Below are 14834 nucleotides of genomic sequence, written 5' to 3' on the forward strand. Positions count from 1 at the left end.
TCAGCAAACCACTATGAAATGATACCAGTACTATACTATGTACCAGTTTGCATTAGTTCAGTGGTTCTGATGGCAACAGCATCACAAATACAGTCCTACATAGTGACTTAGATTGCTTTAAGAGTACTGTATTTATCTGTATCAGAAAAACTGAAGTAGCTGAATTTTTAAAGAGCAAATGTCAAGTCTTATGGCTGAAAAGCGTGGAAAAAATCTGCACACATACTCTCTGTCACCACCTTTTGAAAGATATTTGTGCTTGCCACGTGCTCGAAGGCACTGGACCAGATTCAAGTGGATTGTGACAACCCATTGTCTCTGAAGAAAACAATTTCATCAGTCTTGCTTTGTTGCATTGTTTTTGAAGTGCTTGATGGAGTTTGGGGAATGCTTGGGTGCGTTAGTAAAAGCACGATGCTTTGAATATTGTTTTTTGGCCTTCCAGTTTCTGGTCTGGATTCAGTTGATGTTTGCTGCAGCAATTAACATTTCTCACAGGCCTAGACTTCTTTCCAAATGTAGGAATCTTATAAAAATATGGAACAATTCCTTACTTTTCTTTCAAACATTCAGTTTCAGTGTTTTAAATGTTCTCCTCCTGGGAACTCTCACGTTGTCTCAAGGGCAGCAAACTTGATCTAATGAATCTTTACCATTTCTAACTGATATAAATGGCATCAAAGCCAGTTAGTAAACAGTTTCTAAAACTGATGTTAAATTTTGAATCACTACTGCTTAGGACTTCTGGACTGATTTCAAGGCATTGCCTCTGGTGAGGGATACCTGTCTTCCATTAATTCTTCACTTTTTTTAAAAGCATTGAATTTCTGTGTTTTGGAATTGGGTAATTCTTCTTAAATCCAGTGAATTGACTGGATAAATGCCATATTAATGGAGGTGTAAAAGTGGATGCATGCAAGCTTTTTTCCAAGTATGTATTAACTGCTGGTATGAAGAACTAAAAAGACTAAAGGCCTTTAAGACAATTTTCCTTATGTTGACATTTAAGGTTTTGTTCTTTCTCACAAGTGGAATGATTGTTACACCCGAAGTTCCTTTTAAAAAAGAATGTGCTTGTGCAGATTGGGAATAGAGTTACATTAGTGACATTCAGTGTGGCACAAATAGATCTGCCATACAGTTTAAATGACCACTGAATGTAATTTAGTGTAACAACATGTAGGGTAATGAGGCTTAAGGATTATAAATCTAAGTAGAAACACCATGTGGAACACTTGCACCATCTGGACAGAAATATTTGTTGCTGTTAAAAAGGAGAAAAAAACCAGCACATTACAGTGATGTATTCAGGAGCATAAGGTGTGTTTCACTTGTCCGAGAGTTACTCCTTTTTGCTCAGTTTATACAGTCAGGAGCACAACTGCACTTGACTTTTGGAGTGAGTGAGGGCTCTACTCTTGCTGCTCCTCCTCTGTGGTAAGAGTGTACCTATGGCATGTGCTCCCCAGCAGCCACAGACTTTGTCCCTCTGCTCTACACAACACATGGTACAGGTAAGATTTTCTCTACCGTGGCCAGTCTCAATCTACAGCTTCTTTGGAAATGGGGTTGAACTGTCCTCACAAAGGGGGAGGTCTGAGTAGAGGAGTTGAAGTGAGCTTTCAGATGACTTCATAAAATCATCAGTGTGAGCCATCGAGACAAGCACAGCCTTGAGGTACATGTCCTTTTAATTAAAAGCGTGGATTTGTGACTCAAGCAAGTGGAGCTAATGGAGCTTGGAGAAAATTTTGTTTCATGTTCAGGTTTTATCAATACCTCAGCATCAGGTGATAAACACCCTTATGCTTTAAGAAGTATTTGCTTTTATGCTAAGTTTGGACAGAAATTTAGATACTGTTTCTGTAGCTGTTACCTGTGGGTGATGTCTAGTTAACGAATGCAGAAAAAATTCCCTGACTCCCAAATTTAGCTCTGAGTCAGCCACCTACTGCATGCACCAGTTTAAATTATTCTCATGAGCAAAACTTGTCCCAGTACAACCTTTTTATAAACATCTTTTAGGGCAGTGGTATGTGTGTCTGACAGGCCCTTTCTAGCAGCTTGCAGGTTTATCACCTGTCAAGTGAGACACATAAGCTGATTTCAGTTTTGATGCACTTTTGCACATTCTTGTCACTGGGCTTGGCCTGCTTATCTGGATTAGCGCATGGAAGTTTTGTTTTCAGTTGAAGGATATTTTGAGGGTCTGCTCTCTGAATACACTGTTTAATTGGAAATACAGATAGGTCTTTACAGAAATGAAGAACATCTGACCACTTTCTTATCTAACAATAAAATTATCAGAGGCCCAGGAAGAAGAGAATAATATTACAGATGCATTCTAAAGGCTAAGTGCACCTAAGGTTTTTAAAAAGAACAGGAATCAGCACAAATCAGATTTTGTTTGGCCTTTTTTTCCATCCTCTTCAAGAAAACTACTGCTCAAGCTTAGCTTGGGTGTCTCTCTTTATTAGTTTAATTATAATCATTGGAGATTATGCTTAAAAAAATTAGAAATATCTTTATTTCAGGTCACTGAAACTTGTGTGAAATGTGGCTTTGTGCTTTCAATTTTTTTTTCAGCTCTTTCTCTCCTCTCTCTCTCTTTCTCTTTTCCCTGTTCCTCTTTCATTGTGATTTTATTTTAAAATACTAAATTTTTCAGATATTTGTCTCTCGGTTTGATATTTGATTTATTGAATTCCAAATATCTTAATTTACTAGTAATATAATTGCTCTGTTTGCAAGTCCTGTTTATGCTGCTGTAGTTTTCAGACTTTGAGCTTTACTACAGTCTGACACATTTTGGATTTAAGCAAGAGAGTCCAAAATGTCTCAAGTGGAGTTAATATTTTGTTTTCGTTATCCCTCTGCTTTTCTAATAGCTAAATCATTTTCTTTTTTTGTTGTGTTTGTTTCTTTTTTTACAGCAATGCGGCCACTTAGCATGTCTTACAGTTTTGACTTGTCAGGTAAAACGTGCTACACCATTTACGCCATTTAACCACTGATGTGGTTCTTGTGCTTATTGTGAAATTTGTTCCGTCTGTTTGTTGAATTCCCATCTAAGAAAGAAACTTGAAGGGATTCTTCCAAGATATGGTCAGTGAAAATAAAAAATTTAGATGAATTAGTTATTAATACTTACATTTTCCTTGCCACAAAAGGATGCCTTGGTACAGGAAACATCTGCATTTCACCTGAAATACAAAGTGTATTCATCAGAGTGCTGAAATTCTGCTTAAATAAATAACCAAAATAAGGTGGTCCAGAACTATTCCAGGCTTGTAAAAGGATTGCAGAATACAGCATCACCTTCAAGTCTGATTTATTTATTTATAAATCTGACTTTTGTGTCTTTGCACTCACTTTTTGACTAGCCCATCTTTTGCAGTTCTTCATTTCTCACCAGGATCCTAAAAATGGCTTTGAACTCATCTGCCTTTCTAGATTAAATTAAATATACCTATGTATATTAATCTAGAAAGAAACTGTCAGTTCTACAGTGTCTTTACGGTGAAAGCTTCATAAGCTATGAAATCAAAGACATTCACTAACAAAAAGGCTAAACCTTCCTTCTTTACTCATTAGCAAAAGAAGGTTTGCTGGTAATAGCTGGTGCAGAGGATTCAACAGGTGACCCTTCATCAACTATCTAGTATCAATTTTCATATTTCCTCTGGGGAGCCATTAGTAAGGGCATGCAGCAACTGTATGAACCTGTTCCTCTTTGGAGACAGCAATGTCAGACAGCCTGGTAGCCAGAAAATAAATTCATTCCTTATTATGCACTAACTTTCCAGGATGCTCAGGCCCAAAATTTCCAGCGTTGATATTGGAAATAATCAACGTCAGCCTCAAAGGTTTGTCAGCAGAGGAGATAGCTAGCTCTTACCTAATTTCCCCTAGGTGACTCCCAAAGAAGTCTCCAAATCATTCTCTTTGTACCACCTCCCCTCCTTCGAGTTACATGTAGAAACATCTCATCTGGACTTTTGCAGAGTTCACATCCTCAGTTTTTTCATGTATCCTTTAGCCTCCTCTGGTTATTTGCCCCACAGAAAGGCATCATCTGACTGAAATGCTGGCATATTGTGAACTAGAATGACCGTATAAAAGTTTTTGATTACTATAACTTAAAAAATACATCAGTTATGTAATACGGGAACACAGTTCACAGGTGACATATCTGTGAACGTGGCTCCCTGTTCTGACTGAGCCAAGGAAACAGCTTGCCACTGTTGTGAGGGGAGGAGGGACTATCGCTGCTTAGGCTCCCCTCTAAGCATGTGATTTTCCCTCTTCTCTGTGCCAGTCCTGCTCATTTATTCACAAGAGGACCTTGTTAAACTCATGTAACCAGGAGCAAACACTTAAATTTTTTTTTTGCCAGGTTGTTTTTCTGCTCTTTTAGTGATTTAAACCTGCCTACTGTCTGATCAGAGGATCACAGCTGGCTGAGGAGGGCAGCTGATGAGCATGGGTGAAAGGGAGGAAGGAACAGGCTCTGCCATCAGAGACGGTGACAAGCTGTTAATGCAGCTCAAGCCTTTTTGTGAAACCTTACACTCATGGTGTATGGTACTGCTACTACAGCTGTCTGCTGGGATTCAAATTACATATGTACATGGCATCATATTTTACTTCACTGAAAGCTGCATGGTCCCCAGGGCCTCAGATAGCAGCGTAAACAGGCAAACTTGAGTTTTCAAAGAGTATTGCTACTTTCAGATATGCCAAAAGTTCCTTCAGTTTTAAGGAAATAAAACTGAATATGCCAATGGCCAGCTAAATGGAAATGTTCAGATCTGTCCTTCTGCCTGTGTTGGTCTGTTTCTTCTTTTGCTTTTTAGTTCTAAGAATTCTGAGACATCCTCATTTGTTTAAATCCAAACAGTATTTTGTAATCCATTAATTCATAACCATAATATTTTGATTTTGAAGAAGTAGCTTTAACAATCTGTACTGTACTTGGATTTGTTGGTTTTGACTGACCACTGAAGAACTCTTCCTGGTTTCTTTATCCATCTCCCAAATGTGATTGGTTTTGCATTTTCAAGTCATGTGGTTCTCAGCAAGTAGCATCATATGGCGTGACCGAGTGATCTGATAAAGTGTCCTTAGAAGTAAATTCAGGATGATTAAAAGATTCCAGTTAGGTAGATGTGAGACACTAGATGAGCAGTACAAGCGAATTAGTTGGGTTGGGATATTGATTGTAAGCAGATAAGCAGTAATTTTGGACACTGTTGCTTTGTGTGCTTTTACTTTTTTCATTATTTTAGAGGCAGAGAGGCTGTACTGTGCTTTCATCACTGTTTGCACACACTTGCTTTTTCACTGCTTTCATTGCTCTCTGCTTGATGGAATTGCTGTCACAAAATACCCACAAACCAGCTGAAAAAGAGAAGGGTTTCCTGCTAAGTGCTAAAGGACCAGTGCAGGTTTATATTATTCATACTGCCTGCAATGGGGAGGATGCAGAATCCTGAGAAGACTTTTGCTGGCACCGAGCTGGTGTAGTTGGTGTGTCACAGGGCCCAGCTCCACGTATCTGCCTGCTGTTCTTCTGAAGAGGAGAGGAGGGGCTCCTGGGGTCTCCTTTTACACTGCTTTTTCCTTCTGGTAGAATAGATGGAGCAAGTGGGAGCCACCTGTAGTGAGTTACCTGAGAGGTACTCAGATAACAGCTAGGGACCAGGGCAGTCATTGCCCACTTCGTCTAATAGAAAAATAGCTGAAAAGTAGCTTCATTTCAATGCAGTGCTGAATGCAGCTCAAAAGATATGTCATTCCCACTCTTAACACTCAAGTTCTTACGTCAAAGGTGTGTGCATTGCTGCTTTGAAGTTGTTATTTCAGAAACAGTTTGTACATTTTGGCGGAAAGGGGGAACTGGGAGGTGTGCAGGGAGAGAAGAAAAAGGAAACTGAAACGTTTAACGCCAGATTTCATGGGGATTATTACTTAAAGATTGTCTGCCTCAGACCAGTGGGAGGAAAAGATGCAAACACAGCAAAAGACTGATCTATTAGTTCTCAGGTTTGAATTCAGCATCTGAAGTCCACTGAAAGGAACACATCTCTGTTACCTTTATTCATTATGTAATATTTCCCAAGATGTTATCAACCAGCAAAAAGCAAACTTATATTAATTCTGCAATTCCATTTTAGCCTTCTTTTAATCTCAGTGTAAAAAATTATAATCCTGAGGAGTACATTTTCTGTATAGAACAAAATTCAGGTTTCTGTCATCACTCTTGGCCGAGGAGAGCTGGTTAGGAAGCAGACAGCATATGGTTACATGACTGCTGAGGTTTGCATGTAATTTTTTGTGGTCTGCTTAATTCCTTGTTTCACAGGAGACATAATCTTACATGCAAATAAAGGCACATTTCATATTATCCTATGGTGGGGTTTTTCTGTTTCCCCTTTCCTAAGGCTGGTCAGGGAAGCCCAATGCAACGATCAAGTAATCAAATCAAGACCTTGCCTTCTTTCATTTGCTTGTTGTAATGACAGCTTAGAGAAAAACTCCAAAGAAACCAAACACATTCATCCAATTTGCAGGTAGTGTTCACTGTACTTGCTGCCTGAAAACACAGAGAAATGACACTCCCCCAGCGTGTCTGACTCTCTAATAAATTCTTAACTCCAGGCTACTACTCACACAAGCATTCTTAAATATCATTGGAATCATCTTCAGAACATGACATGTTCTGTGAACCTAGAGATTGTAAACTATTATCCATTTTTTAAAAAATAAATTTAGGTTTTGTTTCTAAGAATTGTCCATTGATTTTTTCCATCATGTTCATATTTATAAGATTTAGTCTATTTGTTGTTTCTGACTTGTTTATCCTGATTAATTTTATCTTGTTTATGATGATGTACGATTATTTTTGTCATCTGCTAATGTTTCTGTTTCCTGAACAGATCACTAAAATAGCTTAAACAAATTAATCATTTTTTGGTCTATATCTGCTAACAGATTCTGGTTTTAATTTAGGAACAAGGTATTTTTCTTGAAATCTGTTTGTTGAAACTCAAACGTCATGATATTTTCCTTAAATTATGATAATCCACTTATTCACATGTATCCAGTGCTGTAAGTGCAAGAATGATAAACTGAATTTGATTGACCAAATGGATTTTATAGATTGGATAGTTTTCTAATTTTAGTCTTTTTTTATTATTATTCTTTTGTACTTGCAAGCTGTAAAAACTCCCTGGTTTTTTTTCTGTAGAGGAAAGAATGGTGATAAATGACATTTCCTACTGAAGAAACCTTGAAAACAAGTACTATGTTGGATTGTCTTCTTGATTCACCTAAAATTTCTTCGATATTTCAAGAAGACTTGAATCAACGTATGAGCAACTCAGCAATATGTATGAACAACTCATGTATGCCTGACTTCAAATATATCTGGTTTAGGCTTCATAGATAGTGAATGGCTACATAAATTACATTCAAAATGGACCAGAGATTTCCATTTCTGAGGCCTAAAGAAATTGAGCCTAAATTCCTAGGGGGAAAAAAAAAAAAAAAGCCAGCAAACAAACAAACAAAAACCACCAAAAACCAATTTATGATGTGAAAACATGTTTTATCACCTGCCACAGGGGATGTCTGGTGGTGTCCCCCCTTTTTCCTTTTCCCAGGCTTATTGTGTGTTTTACTTTTTGGCAGGAAGGCAATGCTGTTGGCCTTCCTATTGTTTATTCTGCCAGTGAGTCCAGCAGTGTTTACAGGCCATTCTTCACCCTCCCTACCATCAGGCAGGGGAGTCCCCACCCAGGAGGGTTAGGGGAGAAGTGGCACCACCTTTGGCTGTTTGTGGGTGGTGCTGGGGCTGCTTCCTTGGACAGTCTGTTCAGGAACCACCTTGTGCCATCCAAAGACAAATCACAGGTTTTTCTCTTGCTCATTTGGGAAACCCAGAACTTCTTCAATCAACTACATGCCAGCTAGGTATGAGGTGTCAAGAAGTGGCATTGGCAGCAGGGAGGGGAGGCAGTTTGGGTTTTGTTTTCCTGCTGTCCCTTTCTGGGATTGTGCTGAGCTGCTGTTAGAGCAGGAATGCATTTGATGTGGGGGACACCCATGCTGTACTTACAGAAATCTAGGAGGAAAAAACCCCATGACCTATAAGCCATTGTGGTAGTCAGGACACCCATTAGCAAAGCCTTTGATGATAGGAACTAAGGGTTAGAGAGTCTAAGTCTTTGATTGCGGCTCTTTGTAGGGAGGACCTGAAGGTAGTAATAACACTTTAGTACACAGATTCATAGGCCTGGAATGTCACCATGGCTTTGATAGCCCAAATAATTGCTTTTTCTTATACTCCCAGTTGAAGGTATGATTTATAGAGGAACTATAATGCAGCCCCTCTCCTTTTTAGATCAGTTTCCAGCATTTAACAACCTGGATAATTGTTTAGAATACATATTAATTTAACTTATTCCTCTTCTTCATTTATTTAATAGCTGCTGTGGTGACAATGTTGTTAAACAGAGCTGCTGTGGCTGTGCTTTGTGTAGTCTGTAGTTTTGATTTACCTGGTGCAAGGATAGCTTTATCCATGCAAATGGTGTTGTAGCAGGAGTGACTGTGTCTGTTTATAGCAGGGCAACTATCTAAGTAACTTCAAATGATGTGTGAGTACTTACACTGTTGGCAGTGTTGAATATCTGGGTGATACCATTTCTCTGTCATAGTCCTCCCAGTAACCTAAGGTACCAGTCACTTGACCTTCTGTCCCTCTTTTCACCATGTATAAAAATGGGAATAATAACTCATCATTACCCTAGCCTTATAATACCTGGAGGTACTTTGTTATTACAAGGCTGGGGAAGGAGTCCTATAATTACATGAGTAGAAAAACACATTTGTAGAAAGACCAGATGCTTAGACATACATGCAAATGGGAGATTAAAAGCTTCTCTTCCTTGTCCCTCCAACATAATTTTCTTCAGATTGAAATACTGTACTTTGTACTTTTACAGGGATAAAACTGATTTATCAGACCAAACTCAAAGCTCTCCTAAAATGTCAAAGGCTAGGTCATTATCTTAATGTCTAAAGCTAAGCTAGGCTAAGCACAGCAGACCCATAGCTTACATTATCCAAGATGCTTCTTCACTGCACACTGGCAGAAATCCTGAGTAATATACTCAGTGGAGTTACATCCTTGTAAAAGCCATGTAGATGAAAATAGAGCTGGAGCCTCATGTTTCTGCTGTTCCATGAATGTCTGACCTCACAGTCATGTTTTTAATACAAATGGCCGTGCAAGCCTAAGAGCTATGCATGTGTTTGATGAACGCTTATTATTTACCTCATTTTCATTCCTTCTCTGTATCCTGCAGAATAAAATGCAATTCTCTCCTCACAGGAAAAACTGGGCTTTCTCCATGCTAAACCTCCTAATTTCTGTGTGGCGTTGTCTTCAGATTCACTGGAAACCCACTTGCCCAGATATGGTTGTGCATTCTTCTGGTCCTTGTTATATAGTTAATTATAGACTGTACGTTGAAGGAAGGGTATTTTTGGGTTTAACACAGGCAGTTTCTTCAAAGTTGATTGGTGTAGGTCTGAGGTTGGGTTTTAGCATTATGCAATGCTGCTTTTTCCACTGCCTTCATTCTTTTATACCGCTTCTGTACTGCAAGCCATTGCCTGCAATTCTCTGAGCAGTGAATCACTAAGACAATTGCACAGATATAACTACCACAATTTTTCTTCCCCCTTTTGTGTGTATTGCCTTAACAGTAAGATTTGAGAAGACAAAATACATTTCAGGTGCAAACACCAATTGTTCTGTTTCTTTTGGTAGATGTACCGACGCCAGAGGCTGGAAGAAAATTAGTGGATACCTCTGTAGTGAACGGTGGCCCAGCACCACAAGGAAAGCAGAACGGGGCCACACAAGTGACAGTGCAACGCAAGAGACTCCTTAAGGCTCCCACGTTGGCTGAACTTGACAGCTCAGATTCAGAGGTAAAAAATCAGGACACAACTTGCTTCTCGATTTGTCAGAACTGAGTCTTACTTCTTAGTTTGCTGAACTGATCAGATGAGAAGTGACTGTGCAAATTATAATCCGAATTTTCCATGGCTGCTTTGTCAGGCCACAGAACTTCAAAAATACTAGATCACATCCCAAAAAGGAGAATATTCTTTTGAAAGGTTAAATGGTAATTTTGGCCTTAAACCCAGTATTTACTTACTTTCCTAAATGCCCAGTATCTGTCCACAGTGTGTTTGTAGCAATTATGCTTTTGGGAATTTAGGAAAGTATGCTGCGCCCTTCTGGCACTCATGCAGTAGCTGTCACTAAAGGACTCAGATGTGGGGCCGGCCTCACCATAACAGCTGTTAAATAAAGAGCAGCAGCTGTGCCAGAGGGGTTGCAGTTTGGTGCAAATGGCAGTGCATTAGTTTGCTATATAAGATTGGGAACTAACACCCCAAAAATGTTTCACAGATAGGGACAAGCAAATACCACTCAGAGAAATAATTTTGAATCCATCCAATCTAAATGTAGAGTTAAAGATTTAAAAAAGCATTACAAGGAGAAAACCTTAAAAAGCTTTCTAGCTTCAAAGCTGCATTATATATGATTCTCAGGAAGTACCAACATTACATCCTCAAGAATGAGCTTTGTCTTCTGGACCAGTAGTGCTATTAATTGAGTTTGGACCTTTCTGAAAGTTAAGCTGTCTGGAAAGCTCATGCAGGCAGGCTTTATTCACAGAGGATAATTTTAGCCTGGGGAAAGCAGTCTTCCCTGACTCTTTTTCTCTCTTGCAAATAGGAAAGGAGGGGTTTCCTGACAGGGTGGCTACAAAGGCGTCTAAGCTGAAAGATAGGAGGCTGGGAAGAAATACATGTGGGGAGAAATTTATCTCTTTGCATACTTTCTTGATCTGTGAAAGGTTGGCCCTCTTTGGGGTTATCCTGTGGGTGACATGTGTGGGTGCATAATTTGATACATCTGTTCTAAAAACAGAAGAGATTTGCATTCTGAGATCACTCATCAGTCTTAAAGATTACAATAGAGGCTATATGTGGTTTGTTAATGTGAATGAAGCTGGGCAGGATGCAGGAATACTAAGATCTGTCAGTGAGAGTTGGATCTTACACCCTGTACCTCTGTGTATCCTGAAGCATCATGCTATTTCACACAGGAAAATGAGCAGAAGTCAGTAAAAGAAAATTACGTAAAGGGCAATGTGAAATGATTCTTGTAGAAGGGAAAAATAAAATGTCTGATTGTGACTATTGATTAGGAAATACTGTGTAGGCAAGCAAAGTGGTATGGAGCAAGCTCTGGAACATACAGCGAAAGATAAATTGAAAATAAATCAACCACATCGAGCTGTCACAGAGAACCAATGCTGGACTAGTTTGAGTCAATAGAAATAGCTGGTGAAGCAACTGAGATGATAAAGATGCTCAGCAGAACACTGGTTGGGGCTCAGGAAGAGTGCTAAAGTAGTGAAGATAAACTGAAGGGAGTTTACCTGGAGTTTTTCAAGGTGGTGAAGGACATAGAACATTGGAAGAGAGTGAAGATTGCTCTGTCCAAATGTTTTATTTCTTTCCTGACTTTTACTTTGTATGTAGCACATAGAACAGTGTGTGTGTTGTTCTGATTGCCTGTAAATGGCTCGGCCACCTCTTTGTCTGCAGTTTGAATTGGGCTTAACCTATTTGGAGTTACTCACTGGGAGTGAAATTATGACTATGTTGTGCCCTAAATTACAGCCTGGAAATACCTGCACTGCCGACCTGTGGACCTCCAAATGAGCTGTGATGCAGATGCATTTGCTTCCCACTGCATTCCCTTTGTTCTTTCATCTGTGTTGCAATGCAGGCTATGTCCCAATACTCAGGGTAGCTGGGCAGAGGTGAAAGGCAAGGTCTGATACAGCCCTATGCCCATTTTCTAGCAAGGATGAATACTGTATAAATTGTTCCTTCTTTCTGTCCTTGCTTTTTCTGCATCACCACTAAAATCACAGATTCCAAGGGGCGTGGAGCAGGAAGTGCTATTTTGCTTTGTGTGGCTAAGAGAAGTATCAATCTAATAGTGACTTCTGATACAGATTTAAAAATTATATATTCCTAATGTAACTACATCTATCTGGCCAAAAATCATGTCTGTAATATATTTAAATGTTTTAAGGTAAAGCCTTTAAAGCTGCAGCTTTCTCAGTAACTGTAAAATTCTAATTGTTTGGTACTCTGGAGAAGTGCAGAGTCCTGGATGTTGGGTTGGTCCAACCTCAAGCATAAAATGTCAGATAGTCTACAATATTACTCAACAGTTGCTGCACAGATATGGAGGAATTCATGCAGTGGTTCATCAGGACTTCCTACACATGATTTCATTCTCAAAAAAAGCCTTCTATGTTTGAGAAATTGTAGGACAGCAATAACATTTTCAGTGCACGTGTTTGTGCACAGAAGTAATTTGAAATGACAAACCCGGAATACTGTTGTCTAAGTAGGATTTAATGTCCAATTTAACTTCCTCCTGGCTTCCATTTTCCCTGTCTTGGTTTATACTTACTATTTTTTTATACTTAGCCACTGGCTCCAACAGTTCATTCTTTAGAATAGCAGAAGAGCTTACTTAGTTCTTCACCTTGGCTCATTAGCTTCTCTGGCAGTGGTAAACTCGTCTTCCACTCAGAACAATCTGACTTCTGCAAAGTGAAAAGTTGAGTAGTTCCCTTTGTACAGGGCTATTCTCCTTCTCAAAATATAAATGTTTTACTGTAGACTTGTGAACACTGTTGCACCCCTTGTAAAGAACAGTGCATCCAATTGTCATGCAAGTTCTCCATTGGTCTTTTAAGGCAACCATGCAGCAATATGCAGAGCTGTCTGAGCCAGCTCTATAGGTGAACTGTATTGGTTCCTGCAAATAAAACAGCTGATGTAGCTCAATGTGCTGCTCAAACTTCTTTACAAGCTTCCCATCACAAGTGTTTTGTGGGGTCACAATTGATATGTTAAAGTGCATATACTGTTTTGGGATGTGAGCTGGTTTGAGACCCCCTGCAGAGTACTGTGTTGTGGCAAATAGGTGGGGACAGTGTCCTCACGTACAACACCTACCCTTGAGCTAAGCCTAAAGTACAGATCTCCTGATGGGAATTTGCAGAGCCCTGTGTCCTGTGATGCGTGGTGCTCATTGAGGTGATCCTGCCAGCTTTTCTTTCCCACTTGCTGTTACCAAAGAAGGCAATCTTTCAGCCAGTGGAGGTTTTCAGCTGAGGAAATCTGTGAGAGAGAAGCTCAGCCACTTGCTGGATTTTAGAGCAGGTCACTTTTTTGATCTGTAAATCTTGACAGCCTAAATGATATTAAGTCTCTTTGGTTGAAAGCATTCACATTAGAGGTAAAGAGCATTCATGCTCAGTCCTTCAGCACTCTGTTTGGGAGGCTCCTGTGATGATCTGTGTCTTTGCTGGTATCTCATGGCTGAAGACAGGTTTTAGGTGACAGCAAAGGATTTAATAATTTGGGGGGCATAAAGCTTTAGATAGCTGAGAGGTTTTTAGTCAAAGCCCGTTTCACTTTCCTTCATCTTGCAGGAGTTGTTCTTGGCTGTTGAGAAGAAGAATGCTTACACAGGGAATGAGATTTCTTTTAAATACAGAAGAAAGGAAGAACACACCAGGATTGGGAATAAGAGAACAGTGCAGTCAAATTCAGTTTAATTTCTCTTTACCTTAGTTGCTTGTGTGAGTGGCTCTCATTCCTTTGGAGACCAGACAAATCTAAGTGCTAATTCCTTGTTAGTGTGAAATATAAAGCTGAGTTAACATATCTGCGGTAGCTGCAGAAGTCCCTAGAAGTCTTTGAATACAACAAGAAAAATTAACAGGTTACAGTGGATTCATGCACCTCTCTCTTGATCTTGTTCTTTCGTGCAGTAGTTAAATACACTGAACTCTGATCATGTACCATTTATTTCAGTTTCTAGAAAAACTGAGCCCTGAAAATTCTCTTTTGCTCACTACTGTGCGGAGTCAATGTTTTTCTCAGGACTTCTTCCAGGACTTTGAGTGACTGAATAGTCCAAAATATCTTTGATTGCTTGTGGTTTCTGTGTGCTCAACAGCAGTAAGAAAACTAAAAACAGTCCCTGAGGAATTATGTTTCTTTTCCTCTTGCCACACAGGAGGAATCAGTGCACAAATCAGGAAGTAGCAGCAGCATCTCCCCCTCACAAGTGGATGACCCCTCTCAAGAAGGCACCAGCAGCAGAAAGAGTGAGTTATGAGAGAGCCCACTGGCTGCTTTTACACACTTCTGTTGTCTTCTGTGCTATGAACTTTGTCTGGAACTTAAATGGAAAGCTGAAACTGAGTGTTGCTAATAGAATAAACCTCTAAAGCTGAACCCTGCTGAATGGGTCAAATGTAATAAACAATTGGAAGGCATTAGCCTCCACTCTGGGTGGATATCTTTGTGAAACAGAAGGTTTCATCCTTGAAGTTTATGTAGGACTGTAGAGGAAGTCACAAGTGAATGGAAGGGATTGCTTAGCTATGCTCATCTAATAAAATAATTTGGTACAGAAACATGTTCTAACCTAAGACCAATTTAAATGTTTCCTCCATCTCTGCCGCTGTGGCAGTGTTTGAAAGACACTTAGCAATCACCAGTATTTCTAATAAATACTTACTGGGAAGAGGGCAAGATCTATTGGGGTTTTTTTTCCAGGCAGTTATTGCAGGTTTTACTATGTAACAATATTTTTCATTTGTTTCAAAGTGTTTCAGTTTCACTGGGAGGGTTTTGTAATGAGCTGT

At 39.5% G+C, this 14834-nt stretch overlaps 1 protein-coding gene across 1 annotated transcript in view; it reads left to right on the forward strand.

The window, feature by feature from the left end:
• The window catches only part of SPIRE1 (spire type actin nucleation factor 1), a 66774-nt gene that overhangs the window by 41883 nt on the left and 10057 nt on the right, over positions 1-14834 (forward strand). Inside the window, exons 7-8 of the mRNA XM_082289636.1 lie at positions 9839-10002; positions 14201-14291. Of these exons, the coding sequence (XP_082145762.1) occupies positions 9839-10002; positions 14201-14291 (255 nt within the window). The remainder of the gene's footprint in view (positions 1-9838; positions 10003-14200; positions 14292-14834) is intronic.

The sequence above is a fragment of the Coloeus monedula genome (assembly GCF_965178545.1).
Source record: "Coloeus monedula genome assembly, chromosome: 1".
Taxonomy (NCBI): Eukaryota; Metazoa; Chordata; class Aves; order Passeriformes; family Corvidae; genus Coloeus; species Coloeus monedula.